The 15,606-nt window shown below is 44.4% G+C and overlaps 1 protein-coding gene across 12 annotated transcripts in view; it reads left to right on the top strand.

The window, feature by feature from the left end:
- Positions 1–14,397, top strand: part of NRG1 (neuregulin 1) — a 184,996-nt gene extending 170,599 nt beyond the window's left edge. For 9 of the 12 annotated variants that reach the window (XM_052778033.1, XM_052778031.1, XM_052778030.1 and 6 more), the window contains 5 exons: positions 3,203–3,305; positions 6,711–6,837; positions 8,316–8,446; positions 8,959–9,162; positions 13,253–14,397. In XM_052778033.1, coding sequence (XP_052633993.1) covers positions 3,203–3,305; positions 6,711–6,837; positions 8,316–8,446; positions 8,959–9,162; positions 13,253–13,904 — 1,217 coding nt within the window. In that variant the 3' untranslated portion in view covers positions 13,905–14,397. The remainder of the gene's footprint in view (positions 1–3,202; positions 3,306–6,710; positions 6,838–8,315; positions 8,447–8,958; positions 9,163–13,252) is intronic. The other 3 variants (XM_052778027.1, XM_052778035.1, XM_052778026.1) reach the window with 2 other exon arrangements.
- The last annotated feature ends 1,209 nt before the right edge of the window (positions 14,398–15,606 follow it).

Here is a 15,606-nt window from a genome sequence, read left to right as displayed (position 1 = left end):
GCATTATGCAGGGGGAAAAAATGTATTCAAATGATTTTTAATACTTTACAGGCTAAAACGTTTTCTAAATTCTCACTGCACATACTTTTCTCTACGGATTTTTCCCTAAGGCTGGTATTATTTTTTTCAAGCTAGTTCAATGACCACTGCAAACACAGCACGTGTGATTTGGCTGGGCATCATTAACTGGCTCTGTAAATGTTAACACTGGTCAGAAAGAGAGGGCAGTTTTGGGGTGAGACCCAGTATAACTGCAAGGGCCCCGCTGCAGTTCAGTCCCTGCTTCACAAACTCTTCTGGCCTTAAACAGAGAGGCCAAGGCTCATCATGAGGCACCATGCCACCTCCAGATCCATGGCCAGGATCCCTGTCCCATCCCCACAGGACACCCGGACATCCCCCAGTCGGTCCCTGCTGTCCCAGGCAGGGAGACCCTGTCAGCCAGGAGCACAGCCAGGTTTACATGGGAGATTGTGGGTTTACTAGGCAAGATATGCCCGGAGGCCTCTGCCTTCCCAGGCAGCCATTCCCCTCGTGGCTTGAGGGAGGGCATGGTGGCACCACCGTTCATGCACACCATGTCAAGCTGGATCTTCCTACGGGCCTCATTTCGAAGGGCACAGGGGGGAATTAAGGCAATGAAAGCAGACTCTGGGGTTTACCTCTCTGTGTCTCTCAAGACCTACAGTCCCAGCAGACATGCCAGTGCAAGGAGCACTGCTCAGGGCTGCACCCACCGCCCTGTTCCCTTGCTGCACCCCCCTCCCCTGCAGTGGGTGAGAGCCCAGGGGCGTGCAACACACAAGCAACAAGCCTCAACCCACTGGCAGCCTTAGCAGACCCATCACTGGCCAGCCGCCCAGCTCATTTAAAACAGCCTCAGCCTGGAGTGGGCCTCCTGGAGTCTGTGCAATTTCTTCCCGAGTATAAACAACCAAGCAGACTTTCCACTGTTAATTAATCTTCTTCCTCCTCTCCTTTCCCCTCCAAGAAAAACGGGTTGATACATCCTTATTCATTTTGCTTTCACAAGCTAACAGCTGACAGCATGAACAAAAGAAAAAAGAATAATTCAAAGCATTTAAAATTTGCCCTTAAATTGCTTAGCACAATTCTCCTGTTTCCTGTGACATCCTTGTGATACACCATTCCCATGGCTAACTAATAAGCGCTTTCAGAAGGGGCAAAAATGGGAAGGGGATTAAGTGCCACTAACTAGCCTAGGCGAGGAGTTATGCTGTATGAGAAATCCCTTCACACTCTGCTTCAGCCTTTTTTTTTTGTCCCCAAGCATTTCTTCACTCTGTTTTTTCCAGTATCAAGCATGCTGTGCCAGGCCTGCAGTTGACTTCTCAACCCTTTAACCCTGTCTTTCCCTATATTTCACCTTCCTCTTTTTCTCTTTGTCCTGGTTTGGTTTGGTTTGGTTTGGTTTCGTTTCATTTTGTTTGGAACTTCAACCCTTTCTTCCTTACCTTTTTTGACTTTCTGTTCTTGGAGTTATATTTTTGTTTTCTTTAATACATTTTTGCAGCCTCCTAGTTTTACTGAACTCACTTCTTCCCCGCCCCCCCGCCCCGCCCCCCACCTTGGTTATAATCAGTGTTATTAATTTTGTCTGACAGTGCTCATGACCTGTTTGCTGGTGTTTTGGTTTACAATGGGTTTGGCTTGTAGGACAAATTCATTCCATGGTAAGGTGCATTGTATCAGAGAAATTAAGATTTCTTTTTGCTTTGTGGTTTGTTGCATGGAATATTTACCATTTTCCCACAGCAGCTTTAAAACTAAACTAGATAAGCCCAGGAAAGACATTGGAGGAAGGATTGCTCCCTCTTCAGTAGGGAGCATTTTCCAGCATGACATTTATGACAGCGCATCATTTCAGGATGGACAGAGACTCATGGCACATGTGAGGGACCGTTGTGCATCTCTGTACCTCCTGGTGAATTGCCCCACAGACCTTTGGTGTTCATGCAAGTCCCTTCCAGCAGGAATAATGCTGGCAATTATCCCAAAGGTAGTACAAAGCTGTGCAGCTTTTATTCGTTCATTTTTTTTTAATCATCTACTGGTATTGCGACTGTGGTCAATATTGCAGTCTGACTAAAGGCCACCGTCTGGTCTGGATCCTCCAGAGCAAGTTTTCTGGGCTGTCTGCTTAATCAAAACCAAGACTTAAGAAAAGCTAGACACCCATTTTTGTCCTAAAAGCAGGAATGCAAATCCACATCCATAAAGTGTCAATACAGAACGCGCCTCTGTTTCAGCACTCCTTACATAATGTTTCCCCAGCACAGCACGCAGTGATGCTCTCTGCCAAGCATGAGTGAGGCTGGAATGCATGGGTAGCTCCAACCCAAACATTACCAGTGCTACTAACATCATTATAATAGTGAAATATCTCTGATGAATGAGATCGGTAACAAGTTGTCATCACTGAGCAAGCTGCTGCTCTAGATAGATAGAACAGTTCCTTTGCTGGACACAAAGAGATGCAAGTAGAAACCCAACATTTCTCTGATACAAGGCACTGCTGGCTGTTGATATTGCTGTGGTTTTGGAGGACCACTGGAGAAAGAGTCTGAATTTTATGACCAGAGCTCAAAACTTGTCTTCATTTCCATTGGTGATATAATTACAAGCCAAGCTCTTGTCTCAAATGTAGAAGGATATTTTGAAATCTATCTGTAAAGACAACTGAGATATAAATTGACATGGGGGCAGAGGGACATTGGATATGAAAACAATCCAAAAGAGATAATAAGAAAATTAATTTATCTTAAGGCCCATAAAATTGGCCTTCATTCCAGCTGTCTTTGCAGAGTAAAACTTCCACAGCATTTGCAAATTCATGTTATTACCTTAGTGCATTGCATTTTTATTTCCAGCAAATGCTGAGTGTTTGTCAGTTGTGAAGTTGTTTCTTAGTTATTCTGGTTGTTGACTTAGACAAAAAAAAAATTGCTTTTGACTGTAATGGTACGAATGATTGCTTGTCCCCAGTACTGTGTTAAGAGCTTATGGTGTAGTCCTGTTCTCCTTGCAGTCAATAATGAGTCTGCCTGAAGTGTGGTGGCTGTGATTCTGTGTGGCTGTGTGAATCTGTGCAGTGGTTTGTAGCATGCCAGCTGTTGCCTGTGTGCTCCTTGCCTAGCCATTCTCCCATGTTGTGACCTTCTCTGTTTTTGTCCCTTTCTAGAAGCTGAGGAACTGTACCAGAAACGGGTGCTGACCATAACTGGCATTTGCATTGCCCTTCTAGTAGTTGGCATCATGTGTGTGGTGGCCTACTGCAAAACCAAGTAAACTTTTCTCTTCTTTTTTTTATATCTATGGTTGTTGGTCAGGGCCTTCCCAGTTGACTGTAGCTTCTACTCCTCTGAGCATAGCATTGTATATGGGTTTCTCCAGAGGTGAGCTGAAGAGACAAACCTGTGGCCAGGGTGCTCTGGTCCCAGCCAAACGGGTGCAGATCCCCATGTCCATCAGTAGTGCAAAGATAAGACAGCTATCTGAAAGGTTTCTCACCCTTCAAATGTGACTTGAGCAAATTTCACTGACTTGCAGTTCTTGCAGTTCTTTGTCTATCACCCATTCCAGCTGGTTTCCCCAACTGGAAAGGAACAAACCCCAACACTGGAATCATGTTGCTCTGCAGCAGTAAATTTTACGTATCAGCCTAGTTTGTTTGTGTTCAAAGATTGAGGCAAGATTAATGGTGCTAAAAGTTACTAAACACCAAAGGCCAAAGAACTGAATGTGAAAGTGCTCCCAGTGCAAAAGTAGGCACTGAAATGCATTCTGTGAGTCTCTGTAAATTAGTGGGGGTGACTCTCAAACACACATGAGGCACTCTGGACCATAAATTACACTGAACATCAGCAGGATTTGTGCTTCCAAAACTTCTGGTTGCTCTTATAAATCTCCCCACAAAAACACAGAGAACCCTTATCATAAATCTTCCACATTTGTATAAACCTGATTTACTGTTGCAGGGCCTGATTGGCAGTTGGGTTGTTGGTTTTCCTTGTAAGCCCCAGCAATAATAGATGTGTTAAAAGGGGGGGGGAATCATCCCGCCCCCCCCCCCCCCCCCCCGTGAGAGTCCAGCCACACACACACACGCTGCTCCGACCCACAACCTTGTGCCAGTGGTCAGTGGGGAACGACTGAAACAGTAATAAAGAATCAGATCAATTACTACTTTTAGAAATTACAACTGGCAAGCCAGGGCAGCTGAACGATTTCCTGGTCCAAAGTTCATCGAAATCAGCCAAGACATCCCCATGAATTTCAACAAACATTTAGTCGGGGTCCTCAAGTATGGTTTTCTATATAAAGAGCTCCCAGAATCCATCAGGACTCTGGATGCTTTGTCACGGTTTGTCCCAGACATCAGCAATCACTGCCAGCCAAAAGTGAAATGTTTTCAAACACAGCTGATGAAAGTGAAAGTGAGCTGCCAGTTCAAGGCCCTCCAAATGCAGCAGTAATGCCAGACTGCTATCTGTGAGATGTTCCCCACATGCTCTTTCCTCCTAATAGGGGAAAACCAAGAAACGGGAAAATCCTGGAATGGTGTTAGGAGAACACACTAAATAAAATATAATGGCTTAGATTTCGTTGGTCTCTTTGCAAGAGATACTGCTGGTCAAATGCGAAGGCAAAGTCTTTGACACTGAGTCTTAACTCAGAGGTGCTTTATTTGCAAATCATTTATGTTAAGGGAAAGGCTTCTCAGAATAAGTGAGGTACACATTAGCTTTCCCAGTATTCTTTCTTCTCAGCTTCCTGGAGTAATTTCTTTTTTTAGTTAGTGTCCTTTTACTAGAGGACAAACGGCGCACATGGAAGCATGCAAAATGTGAATACATTGATCACTAAAGGTGGGAAGTAATGTGTTTCCTAGGGACAGATTCCCAGGCAGTATGTGCCAGGATCTCAGACCCATAGATGATGAACTTGAACTCCCTCTAGAACCCACTTTCTCTACCATGTCAGGGGACTTGGGTTGTCCTCAGCTGCCATGGTCTCCAAGTCTCATGAAGGGGTGCAGTGAAATCAAGTTAAACCCTTGTCCGTGTTGCTTTTCAGCCCAGGCAGGTCTTTGGATAGCTGCTCAGATATCTCCTGGTGCTGCACTCTCCACCAGCCTTAACCACCTGTGTGTCCTGAGATGATGTCTGGTTGTCCTCCAAACACAAAGCCTATGTGGACAGGGACTGTGTCCTGCTGAGACAGGAGCATTTGCAAGGCAGCCATGTCTGCTTATACCATTCATGTCAAGGGACATAAATTAAACGTCTTCCACTATCCAGGCACATACACACAGAGAAAATATGTAAAATGCAGTGTGTCAAGTCATGTTTTCTTTGTCTTTAAGCTTCCCTGGCTATCAAGCTTCAACATATTTATTGTTTTCCCTCCCTTCTCCTTTTTGGAAAGCTTGGAATAGTCCCCTTGAGTTCAAAACAGGATTGAAAATGGTTATATCTTACACTGTCCTACCCTGCCAAAAGTATCTGCACTTCTGCACACAGCTTAGGGAATTGTGTGTATTTTAGTTCTTGCCACAGCCAAGGTCATATGCACTCTGAAGTGCACTGGAGCCTGCATCCTCCTTTCATTTCCCTGGATTCTGTGGCAGGATGGTGGAAGTTCTCCAGTATAATCAGAAAAAACTGGGGAATATTGATAAATTAAGTCTGAAATTGAATAGCTCTTTCCTCGGTTATTTATTTTGGTGTTCTATTTAGTGTGTTCTGCGTGGCCTTCACAGTGCCAGGTTTTACTATGCTGCAAGTTTTGTTACTGACAGCCTGTAATGATCTCCTGAAAAGTTCTCTTGAGGAGAGCTGGAAGGATTAGCAACTGGGGAAGGAGCAGCTGAGGACAAGGCACAGTAGAAGCATCCAAGTCAGCCAGAGACCATGCTATTAGTACATGTGCTTGATGGATGGTTCTACTGAATGCATTAGCAGCCCTGGCATCCACCTGGTAATCATTAGGTTCCAGAGTTAATCTGATGTTGCTGTAACAAAACCTTCCAGAGCTGCCAGGATGGCTGCAGGCTCAGGCATACCTCACCCACACACTCACTTTGGATTTCTGGGGCTTCCTCTGCAGCTTTGACTTCTTTAACAGATTTACGTATTTGAATTGCACTGTTGAGGTAGGGGACAAATCCCACAAAAAAAAGCGTAGCTGCCTCATCACAAAGATTGTGGCACTCGCCGTGTTTTCCAATGGCTGCAAGCAAGCTCTGAGGCAAAGCCACCTTGACTCCCTGTGGTGAATGGAGAAGCATAATGTGGTGGGCTGTCAGAAACCTGGCTGTGGCTGCAGTGAGGGTGTCAGGATGGCTGGGTTAAAATCTCTCCCCCCTCCCTTCTGAGTGCAGAAAAGAGCTCCTCCTGAGATGGAACATGGTTTAGAAATGGCTTCTCTCTTCCTCGCACTTTTTCCTGTCCCTCTGTGGCCTGCTGACTCCTGGAAGGGTTCCCACACATCCTTCCCCCTCTGCAGGTCCCCACAGCTCCAGCTGCAATTAGACCTGCGGTCTTCAGAGTTACTCTGAGATCTTGCAGCTATGGGGAAAGTGCTGGCAAAAAAAGCAATGTTATATTATTATCATCATCATCAACATGCTGAAAGGTGCAGCTGCTTTCCCTTTGTCTATTAAAATCATTTCCGTGTTTCATGCACAGGAAGCAGAGGAAAAAGTTACATGACCGCATTCGACAGAGCCTGCGCTCGGAAAGGAACAATGTGATGAACTTGGCCAATGGGCCACACCACCCCAACCCGCCACCGGATAATGTCCAGCTGGTGAACGTAGGTTTTACTGCCTAGGCTGCCAGTGCCACAACAAAGCTCACCCCCCAGCTTTTAAACTTCTATCTGCTGCAGGCTGGTGACTGAATTCTCTTTGCTTTCTCCACCCAGAAACAGTTAGGGACTTTGCAAAAAATATGCAGTAAAATTAGATACGTTTCTGCAGGTGGCCAGTATACTGGGGCATGCTGCAGTGCTGCAGCTGTGCCTGTGGATCTAGGACACCAAAAGCAAGAAAAATGCCTCAGAAAAAAATACTAATGGCTCTACAGCAGGACCAAGTGCTGTAGGGATCAATTTCTTAAAACACATGTCTTGCTCTTCCTACTGCCCTTGGCCTGATGGTTGGTGAGCAGGGACAGCCCCCTCGGATCAGGAATGTGATGCTATGAACTCAGGGGTAGAAGTCTGAATGAAGATCTCACCTGGACAGTAGCAATGACTGAGGACACAGGGCTGGGGCAGATACTCTACCAGCATCCCCCAGCCATTTGTCAGAGGAGAGCAGAGTTACTCTTCAACTAACCCCTTAGCCAAGCCCCTTGGCCTTAGAGGCCAGGGCTCATGCTGCTGCTTCCTCCTCTCCTCCCTTTCCCAGGGAAGCCTGGTGCCCACAGAGAATGTCAGCTTCCTGCCACCTCGAGCCATCCCTGCTCTCCTGCTCCACCATCACTGTACATATTCATGCCAGCTCGTTGCAGGGGTGAGCCCTGGCTCCGCTAAGTCAATGGCAGCACTCCCACTGCCCTTGGTTAAGGCCAAGACACCTTTTCAGAAGAGCTCAGCTTCCAATATTTCCCCTCAAAGGACCTGAATCTGTGGTCAGATAATTAAGACAGGGGAAACCAGGAGTGCCCACTGAGGAGAGTGGACAGTCCTACCAGCAACAGCATTGGGGGGGCTCCAGACGAAAGCTGTGAGGGAGGTTGGGCACTGCACACCTCCAGCCCCATCTCAGGAGGCTTTGGCCCATTCTGCAGATCATTCCCTGATGAATAGGTCTGCCCTGGTGCGGCATCCATGGGCACTGAAAATAGCCATTTCCTGCCCAGATTCTTAGCCTGCAATGAACCATTGCTACTGTTAACTACTGCTGTCTTCTCCATCAGAGAATAGTTTTTCTGATGCATTTGGTAGTAAAGGGGGGGTTGCCTTTCCAGGTCCCTATCCATGAGGACTTCTCATCCCTTGTTAAATATGTGTGTTGTTTATAGCCTGATTGGGAGGCACACCTTTGCTAATTTCCTCATTTGTTTCCTCCTACTTTGAGTTTAGATGGGGTATGTACGCAGAGGTGTACATGAAAGTGCTTGAGTGTGTCACTGTGCTTTCTGTCTGTACTTAAGTGACAAAGTTTGTGCTTTGGCACGTGTGAAAAACTGTGACTTGGGGGGAAGGGGGGAGGGACTGGAAATTATGTCTGCAAATGTGCTGTGAATTACAGTTTGTAAACCTGCGGTTTGTCTGGGTTTTTTCAGCAGTACGTTTCAAAAAATGTAATCTCCAGTGAGCATGTCATCGAGCGAGAAACAGAGACATCATTTTCTACGAGCCACTACACCTCAACAACACATCATTCCGTGACGGTCACCCAGACACCCAGCCACAGGTACTGGAGTGGGAAGGAAAACAGCACCTGTAATATCTGATATGTTGCTGTTGCAAAACTGAAAAGATGTGTAAAAAAACAAACCCAGAAAAATCTATGCTCCCTTTGTAGTGTTTTCATTTTAAGGCTAACAATATTTGATGTCATGTCACCTAACTAATGATCTTTCCAGGAATTTACAAAGAGCTTTATTGACTGAATGGCATTCCAATACCGTTACAGTGAATTTTAGTATATGCAATTGCTAAATCAGCGACAGTCCTGGTGACTGGAAAGCCCTCCTTCCCTCTCCTTTTATACACACATTCAAAATCGTCTTGATGCATGTGGATTCATACAATTCACAAAACTCTGCAGCCCCGGTTACCAACCCAAATGTTATGCTGCACATCCTGAGTGGCAACAGAGCCCTTCCTTTCCCCTGGCTAAACTTCAGCTCATCTGCATTTGCCACAAAACAATCCTCTCATGCTCCCCTTCCTTCCTCTCCTTTCCTGGTTGCTGCTCTCCAGCTGGAGTAATGGCCACACCGAAAGCATCCTCTCCGAAAGCCACTCAGTGCTCGTCAGCTCCTCCATGGAGAACAGCAGGCACACCAGCCCAGTGGGGCCCCGGGGCCGCCTCAACGGCATCAGTGGGCCACGAGAAGGCAACAGCTTCCTCCGGCATGCGAGAGAAACCCCTGACTCCTACCGAGACTCTCCTCACAGTGAAAGGTAAGACACACCACCTCATTGTTTTCAGCTGGCAAGGCCTGGTATCCCCAGATGGTTTCAAAGCTTGGGAGCACAGGAAGAAACCCAACAGTGCAGCTGTTCATCTACAGAGTACATCTCCTCATTCATAAAGGTGGAGAGCTTGCTAGTATTTTAAAGTCTACCAAAAGCATTGCTTCCCTTCTTGCCTCTGCTGGATTTATTCCTAATAGCCAGGAGTTCACATTTGGATAAGCTCCACTGAAGTCATTTGTCAGTAATTTCCATTGTAAAGTAAGAACGGATCTTTGCCTAATTATCAGTTTCTTAGAAGAAGCGAGAAAACTGAGGGATTTTGTGAGACACAAAAGGTGGGGAGAAAGCAATGTATTGAACCATAGGAGGGCACTAAGGACTCCTAAGCAGTATAGGAATTCTGCCACTACCTACTTTCTGGGGGATTCCAGCTCCTAAACCCATTATCTCCTACAAAATTTCCCCTTGACAATTTATTAGCAAGGAACACAAAGTGCAAGCCAGAAAAACCCAGCTCATTATTAAATCAGGAGTAGTTAGAAATAAAGCTGGCCAGGAGTTTTCCAACTAAGTAATTTTTTCTCTGAAAAGACTGGTTCATCAGTACTTAGAGTTTGCCTTGAAGTGCATCAGTTGTAAGAAAACTTTTACTGAAAAAGTCTTCTCAGCTTTAGGCTAGGATTTTATCTCAAGAGCATGGGATGGCCCCAGAGTAGCAAAAGAAAGACTGAGAAGAAACAAGACATTTAAAGAGAGCTTTGCTCCCAACAGTCAGAGGCAGAAGAAAAGGAAAGCAAAGGGTTACTGGACCAATTCTCTGAGCATTGTGAAATCACAAGGACTTTGATCTTGTGGGATGTCCATGATGTCAAAAATGCAGCCAGGCAATCCCCAAGGAGGCCGAGTTGTGTAGGAGACAAATTGAGGTTTCCAGAAAAATGAATGTGCAAGTACAGCAAAAGCCATTTCTGTGGTACTCCCTGTGCTACACAAAGAACAATTGCTTAGCAGCAGGATAAGGCACGATGGCTAAGGGTTCTCTGAACAAGGCCTGTAGGACAACTAAGGATGGTGAACTGGCTCTCTCCTTATAACAAAGTTATATGTAATTTAGCATGGAATTTAATTTCAAGATATGTGGCTTACATGACATAAACAGCCATGGCCCCAATCCAGTAGAGCACTTCAACAAGATTAACTTTTAATCATGCAAGTAGCCCTATTGAAATCAGCGAGATTACTCACGTGGGTAGAGGTCAGCATGTGCTTAAGTGCTTTGCTGGATCAGGACCTATAGAAGTAAATACCGCATTGTCTCCTGCCTGGGAACTGTCCAGGATGCAGGGCCACATGCCCACTGATGGTGAGTATTACAGCTTAGTATATTTGGGCATCTGCATGTGAGAAGCGAAGATCATTCACGCTGTCTTCCCACATTACCTGGGACACCACAGAGCATCAGTCTGATATGAGCTGTTCAGATTTTAGCAGGGGGGAAAGGAGCGTGTGCCTTTCTGTTTCGATGAGAAGAAAGAAGGCATTTCATCAATTATTGTGTTTCTTGAAGATTATGCTACAAGTGAAAAGCAGCAACATTTCTGTGATAATTCACCAGGCATTGATGGCCTAGCCTGTGCCTGAAATGACCGTGAATTTGTAATGCAGAAGATAGTTCCCTGGGCATTAAATTAGGCCTTATCTATTTTTAGCAAGCAGGAAATACATGGCAGATTATTTCTGAGATGGATTGCGTGTATGTGTATATAAGGGGGAAAATGAGAGTTATTTGCAACTAAAAATGACTCTGAAACATAAAGGAATGTATGAGCTGACAAATTACTTCCTGAAGCCATCAAATGTTGCTATGCTTTGAAATGGTAGATCAAGGCTGTGCTCCCTCCACCCTCCAGTCCCCCAGCTACTTCACAATTTTGAAATTAAATAGAACGGACATTGAGATAGGGTCTTTTGCATTACCCCATCCATTTGTTGGATCTCATGCACTGACACCTGTTTACACAAGCAGAAGACCCAAGCACCTGTATTTTAGAAAGTCCTTAGCCATCTTACAGGAGAGAAGATCAAAACCCGCCATCTCTGCACAAAAGGCTGGACTCTATGATGAAGTTCGCAGCATGTAACAAGTTAATGCTTGTTGGCTGGCCATGGATACACTCTGATCCCCTTTCACTGAGCCAGTATTGTTTACCTTTTGTTGACCATGAAGCTGGATAAATCTATCGCCTTTTAACCTTCATTTTGGGATGGGCTAGAGCTGCATGTATTCGGCTCCTGTGCCCCAGCTCATGGACAGCAGCTTGTTAGCACTGGCCCATTACGATGTGGGGGAATACACCAGAAATGTGTGAATGCACAACACCCCAGTATGAGTAACTTGACACTGATGGAAGCGTGCACAGTATGCTGAACACATTTAATTAACACTGCATTAACTGAATCAGTTTAGCTAAAATCCAGTGTGTCAAGAAGATGTACATCCAACACTGTACCAGCTGGGGAAGTTGAAAGGCTTCATTTTTTCAGACAATGCCTATTTAAAAATGTGAAAGGGATGAAAAGTTCACTCATGGAAGGAAAAATAAAGAATGGCTTCATTCATCTAATGCATAGACCTATTAATTGCCCTCTGCTCTCACTAGCAACCAACTTGATTAGTTCCCATGCATAACTACAGTTTTGTTCTTCTTTCTTATGTTCCTTAGTTGATGTAAATCAATGTGCTTCTACTGAAATCAATTTACTCTACTACACCTCAGTTCAGGATCTGTCCTGGTTTCTCTTTTATCCAATAACTCTGTTTTAATCAAGTGTAATATGTGCAACTGAGTCATAGATTGGATAAGAAAGTTGGATTCAGATTTATTTTGGTAATTTCAGACTCAGATAGACAAATCACTAATGGAAAAGTAAATAACTTCCTCAATCATAGCCTTATAACTTATCTCAATGGGCCTGTGTAAGAAAGGCAGCTTAGAAAGATTTTAAATTTGGACACATGAAATTCAGGCAGGTGAACTTAGGATAAGAACAAAAGCAAAGCCAAACCATGCAAAATGTCATGCTGGGCACTGTGCCTTTGATCAAGAGGTTTCAGGCAGATCCTCACCCGGCATGAATCCTCATGACCTCATAGCATCTCATGGAGCTCTGCTGATTCAAACCAGCTGAGAGTCTCACATTTTTTTGTCCTATTCCTTTGGGACAAGCTCTGTACTGGCACCTGAGCTTCATTTTCAGAAATCATCTTTGACCATTACCCTTTTCACCAAAACTTATGAAGAAATAGGGGCACATTTTGCAGAGCAATCATGAACACTAGGCCAGACAGTCCCCTCTGTCAGCATTTGTTCCCACATGATGACAAATAACGAACCATGTTTCTTTGCAGATAGGTAGACCTACCAGCCAGGGTAACTAGCACCCAAAGAGTGGAGCAGCACAAAGCTGCTGGGACGGTGCTGCAAATCCTCCTCTGACTACCCCCAGTGATTAAAATCAGCAGAATTTGGCTTTAGATTTTGTACAAACTTTGCTTTCTCTCTTTAGCCTGAGACAGTCTGGTTGTCAGAAGAGGGTGAAGCCCCAAGAGGACTGTCCCTCGGTTCCTTCCTTTCTCTCCTCCTGTCTGTTTGCGTGCACTCCAAGTTCTGGTCATATCCTGCCAGAAGTGCAGCAGCCGTTTTCCTTTTGAGAAAATACTTGCAAATGCATTTTGTTTCTGGCAGCCTCCCACTCTCTGAATCCCATTCCTGGAGTCATTCCAGGAAGTTATTCTGGCAAATAATTTACAGCACCTCCATGGCTCTTCTGAGGCGAACGGACCTGGGGGCTTTGCCATGCTCCTCCTGCTCTCAAACATTTTTGCCTAGAGTCCCAGAAGTCAGCAGTTTTACAGGATTAATAGCAACAGGAAAGTTTCCCTGGTAGCTGATTGTGAGGATGCCAGGGATCTTAAGGGGTCCCTGCCTTTTCCACCCCAGCCCATGTGAGCAGCTGTGTTCACATGTCACCACCGCTCCTGTGCTCGCAACCTTTCCCCATCTCTTTTCTTCAGGTATGTCTCAGCTATGACCACACCAGCTCGCATGTCACCCGTTGATTTCCACACTCCAACTTCTCCCAAGTCCCGCCCCTCCAAAATGTCGCCACCGGCTTCCAGCTTGACCATCTCTGTCCCATCGGTGGCGGTGAGTCCCTTTGTAGAAGAGGAGCGACCGCTGCTCCTGGTGACCCCACCACGACTACGTGAGAAGTATGATCATCACCTTCAGCAGTTCAACTCCTTCCACCACAATGCCGCCCACGAGAGCAACAGCCTGCCGCCAAGTCCTCTGCGGATAGTGGAGGACGAGGAGTATGAGACCACGCAGGAGTATGAACCAGCACAGGAGCCTCCAAAGAAACTCGCCAACAGCCGGAGGGTCAAAAGAACAAAGCCCAATGGCCATATTTCCAGCAGGGTGGAAATGGACTCCAACACGAGCTCTGAGAGCAGCAGCTCTGAGACCGAAACCGAAGATGAAAGAATAGGCGAGGATACACCCTTCCTGAGCATACCGAACCCCGTGGCGACCAATCTGGAGCCAGCCACTGCCTACCGGCTGGCTGAAAGCAGGACTAACCCGGCAAATCGCTTCTCCACACCAGAAGAGTTGCAAGCAAGGTTGTCCAGTGTGATAGCTAACCAAGACCCTATTGCTGTATAAAACATAAAACACATAGATTCACATGTAAAACTTTATTTTATATAATGAAGTATTCCACCTTTAAATTAAACAATTTATTTTATTTTAGCAATTCCGCTGATAGAAAACAGGAGAGGAAAAAAAAACTTTTATAAATTAAATATACATATGTACAAATGTGTTATGTGCCATATGTAGCAATTTTTTACAGTATTTCAAAAATGGGGAAAGATATCAATGGTGCCTTTATGTTATGTTACGTTAAGAGCAAGTTTTGTACAGTTACAATGATTGCTGTCCCATAGTATTTTGCAAAACCTTCTAGCCCTCAGTTATCCTGGCTTTTTTGTGCACTGCATTATAATGACTGGAGGTATGATTTGCAAGAATTGCAGAAGTCCCTCTGGTCGCTTGTTGTAGAATCCCCAGATCAAAAAGCCCTGTAATGGCACTCCCACACTACCCACCCCACCAGAAAAAAAAAATACACACACACACACACACATGCATACACACACAGAAAAGAAAAAAAAAAAAGAGAAAAAAAAAAGCTGAAAAAAAACCAACAAAAATATTTTCTTCTATAAGAAGTTTTATTTGCTTTCCGTATATGAAATGAGTTTTGTCTGCTCTCTGCCAGCCAAAAGGTTTGCTTCTTTGAGCACTGGGATAATAGTAGATCCAACAGCATGCTACTATTAATTACAGCAGGATAACAAAAAAAAAAAACAAAAACAAAAAAAAACAAAACAAAACAAAAAAAGCCAACCTGCATTAAATAATGTTACTTATAGAAAGAAAGTAATACTGTGATTTTAAACCAAATATATTATTAATCAGAGGTCAGCTTGTAATCACTAGGAGCTGCCATGTCATTATTTTCCAGATGTTAATTGTTCTAGTAATCCCTTAGAAAATGGGTTTAGGTTAGCTGAGGCTTTGAACCCAATACTCTATTTAAAAAAAAAGAAAAAAAAAGAAAAAAAAAGAAAAAAAAAACAAAAAAAAAGATTTATATTAGTTTAAGTTAATGGGGCAAATATAATAGCAGATATCTGTAATCAAGCAAGGAAGAGATCTAGCTGGAAAACAAATGCCACTAATAAAAGTGCAATCAGTTTTCACCTCTATTTTTTAATGTTGATTTCTAATAGATGATTTATCCTTTTGTTTCCCCTCAGTTTTCTCCCATTTCTTCTCCTCCTCAGAAGGAACCCTGACAAGCTTCTAGCAATACTTTGTTAGAGCTGCTGTTGGAGTAAGGGTTACTCTTGGACACAGAAATGACTTTTAGGGAAGAATTGATTTGCTGAAAGGTTAAAAAGTGTAGGGAAGTAGGAAGGACATAGCGGAAGTATGGAGTTCATTTCTACTTGCCTTTATTGACTGCATTATTTGGGGTGAAAGAGGCAAGGCTGATGCAAAGCCCATTTATGAAGGCAAGCACACTATGTGGGTTACAGCCAGAGTGTGCATGGCAATTTGGTATCAGTGTTTATATAGCCAGTGATGGCCTTGAAGTCTTTGACTAGCAATGAACAAGGATGCTGTCAGTGCTGGAGCAGTCCAGTTGCATCCATTCAGACAGAAACAAATGGCCTCTTTTGCACTGAATTCCTATCAGTTTAGTCAGGGTCACTCTGCCTTTTCTCTTCTTTTGATTTTTGTTGTGTGTTCAGTTGGCACAGCATAGACTCAGTATTGATGTGGAAAACAAATGTTT

The sequence above is a fragment of the Harpia harpyja genome, chromosome Z, assembly GCF_026419915.1.
Source record: "Harpia harpyja isolate bHarHar1 chromosome Z, bHarHar1 primary haplotype, whole genome shotgun sequence".
Taxonomy (NCBI): Eukaryota; Metazoa; Chordata; class Aves; order Accipitriformes; family Accipitridae; genus Harpia; species Harpia harpyja.
The sequence above is the reverse complement of the archived record's forward strand: the minus strand, read 5'-3'. Positions and strand labels throughout refer to the sequence as shown.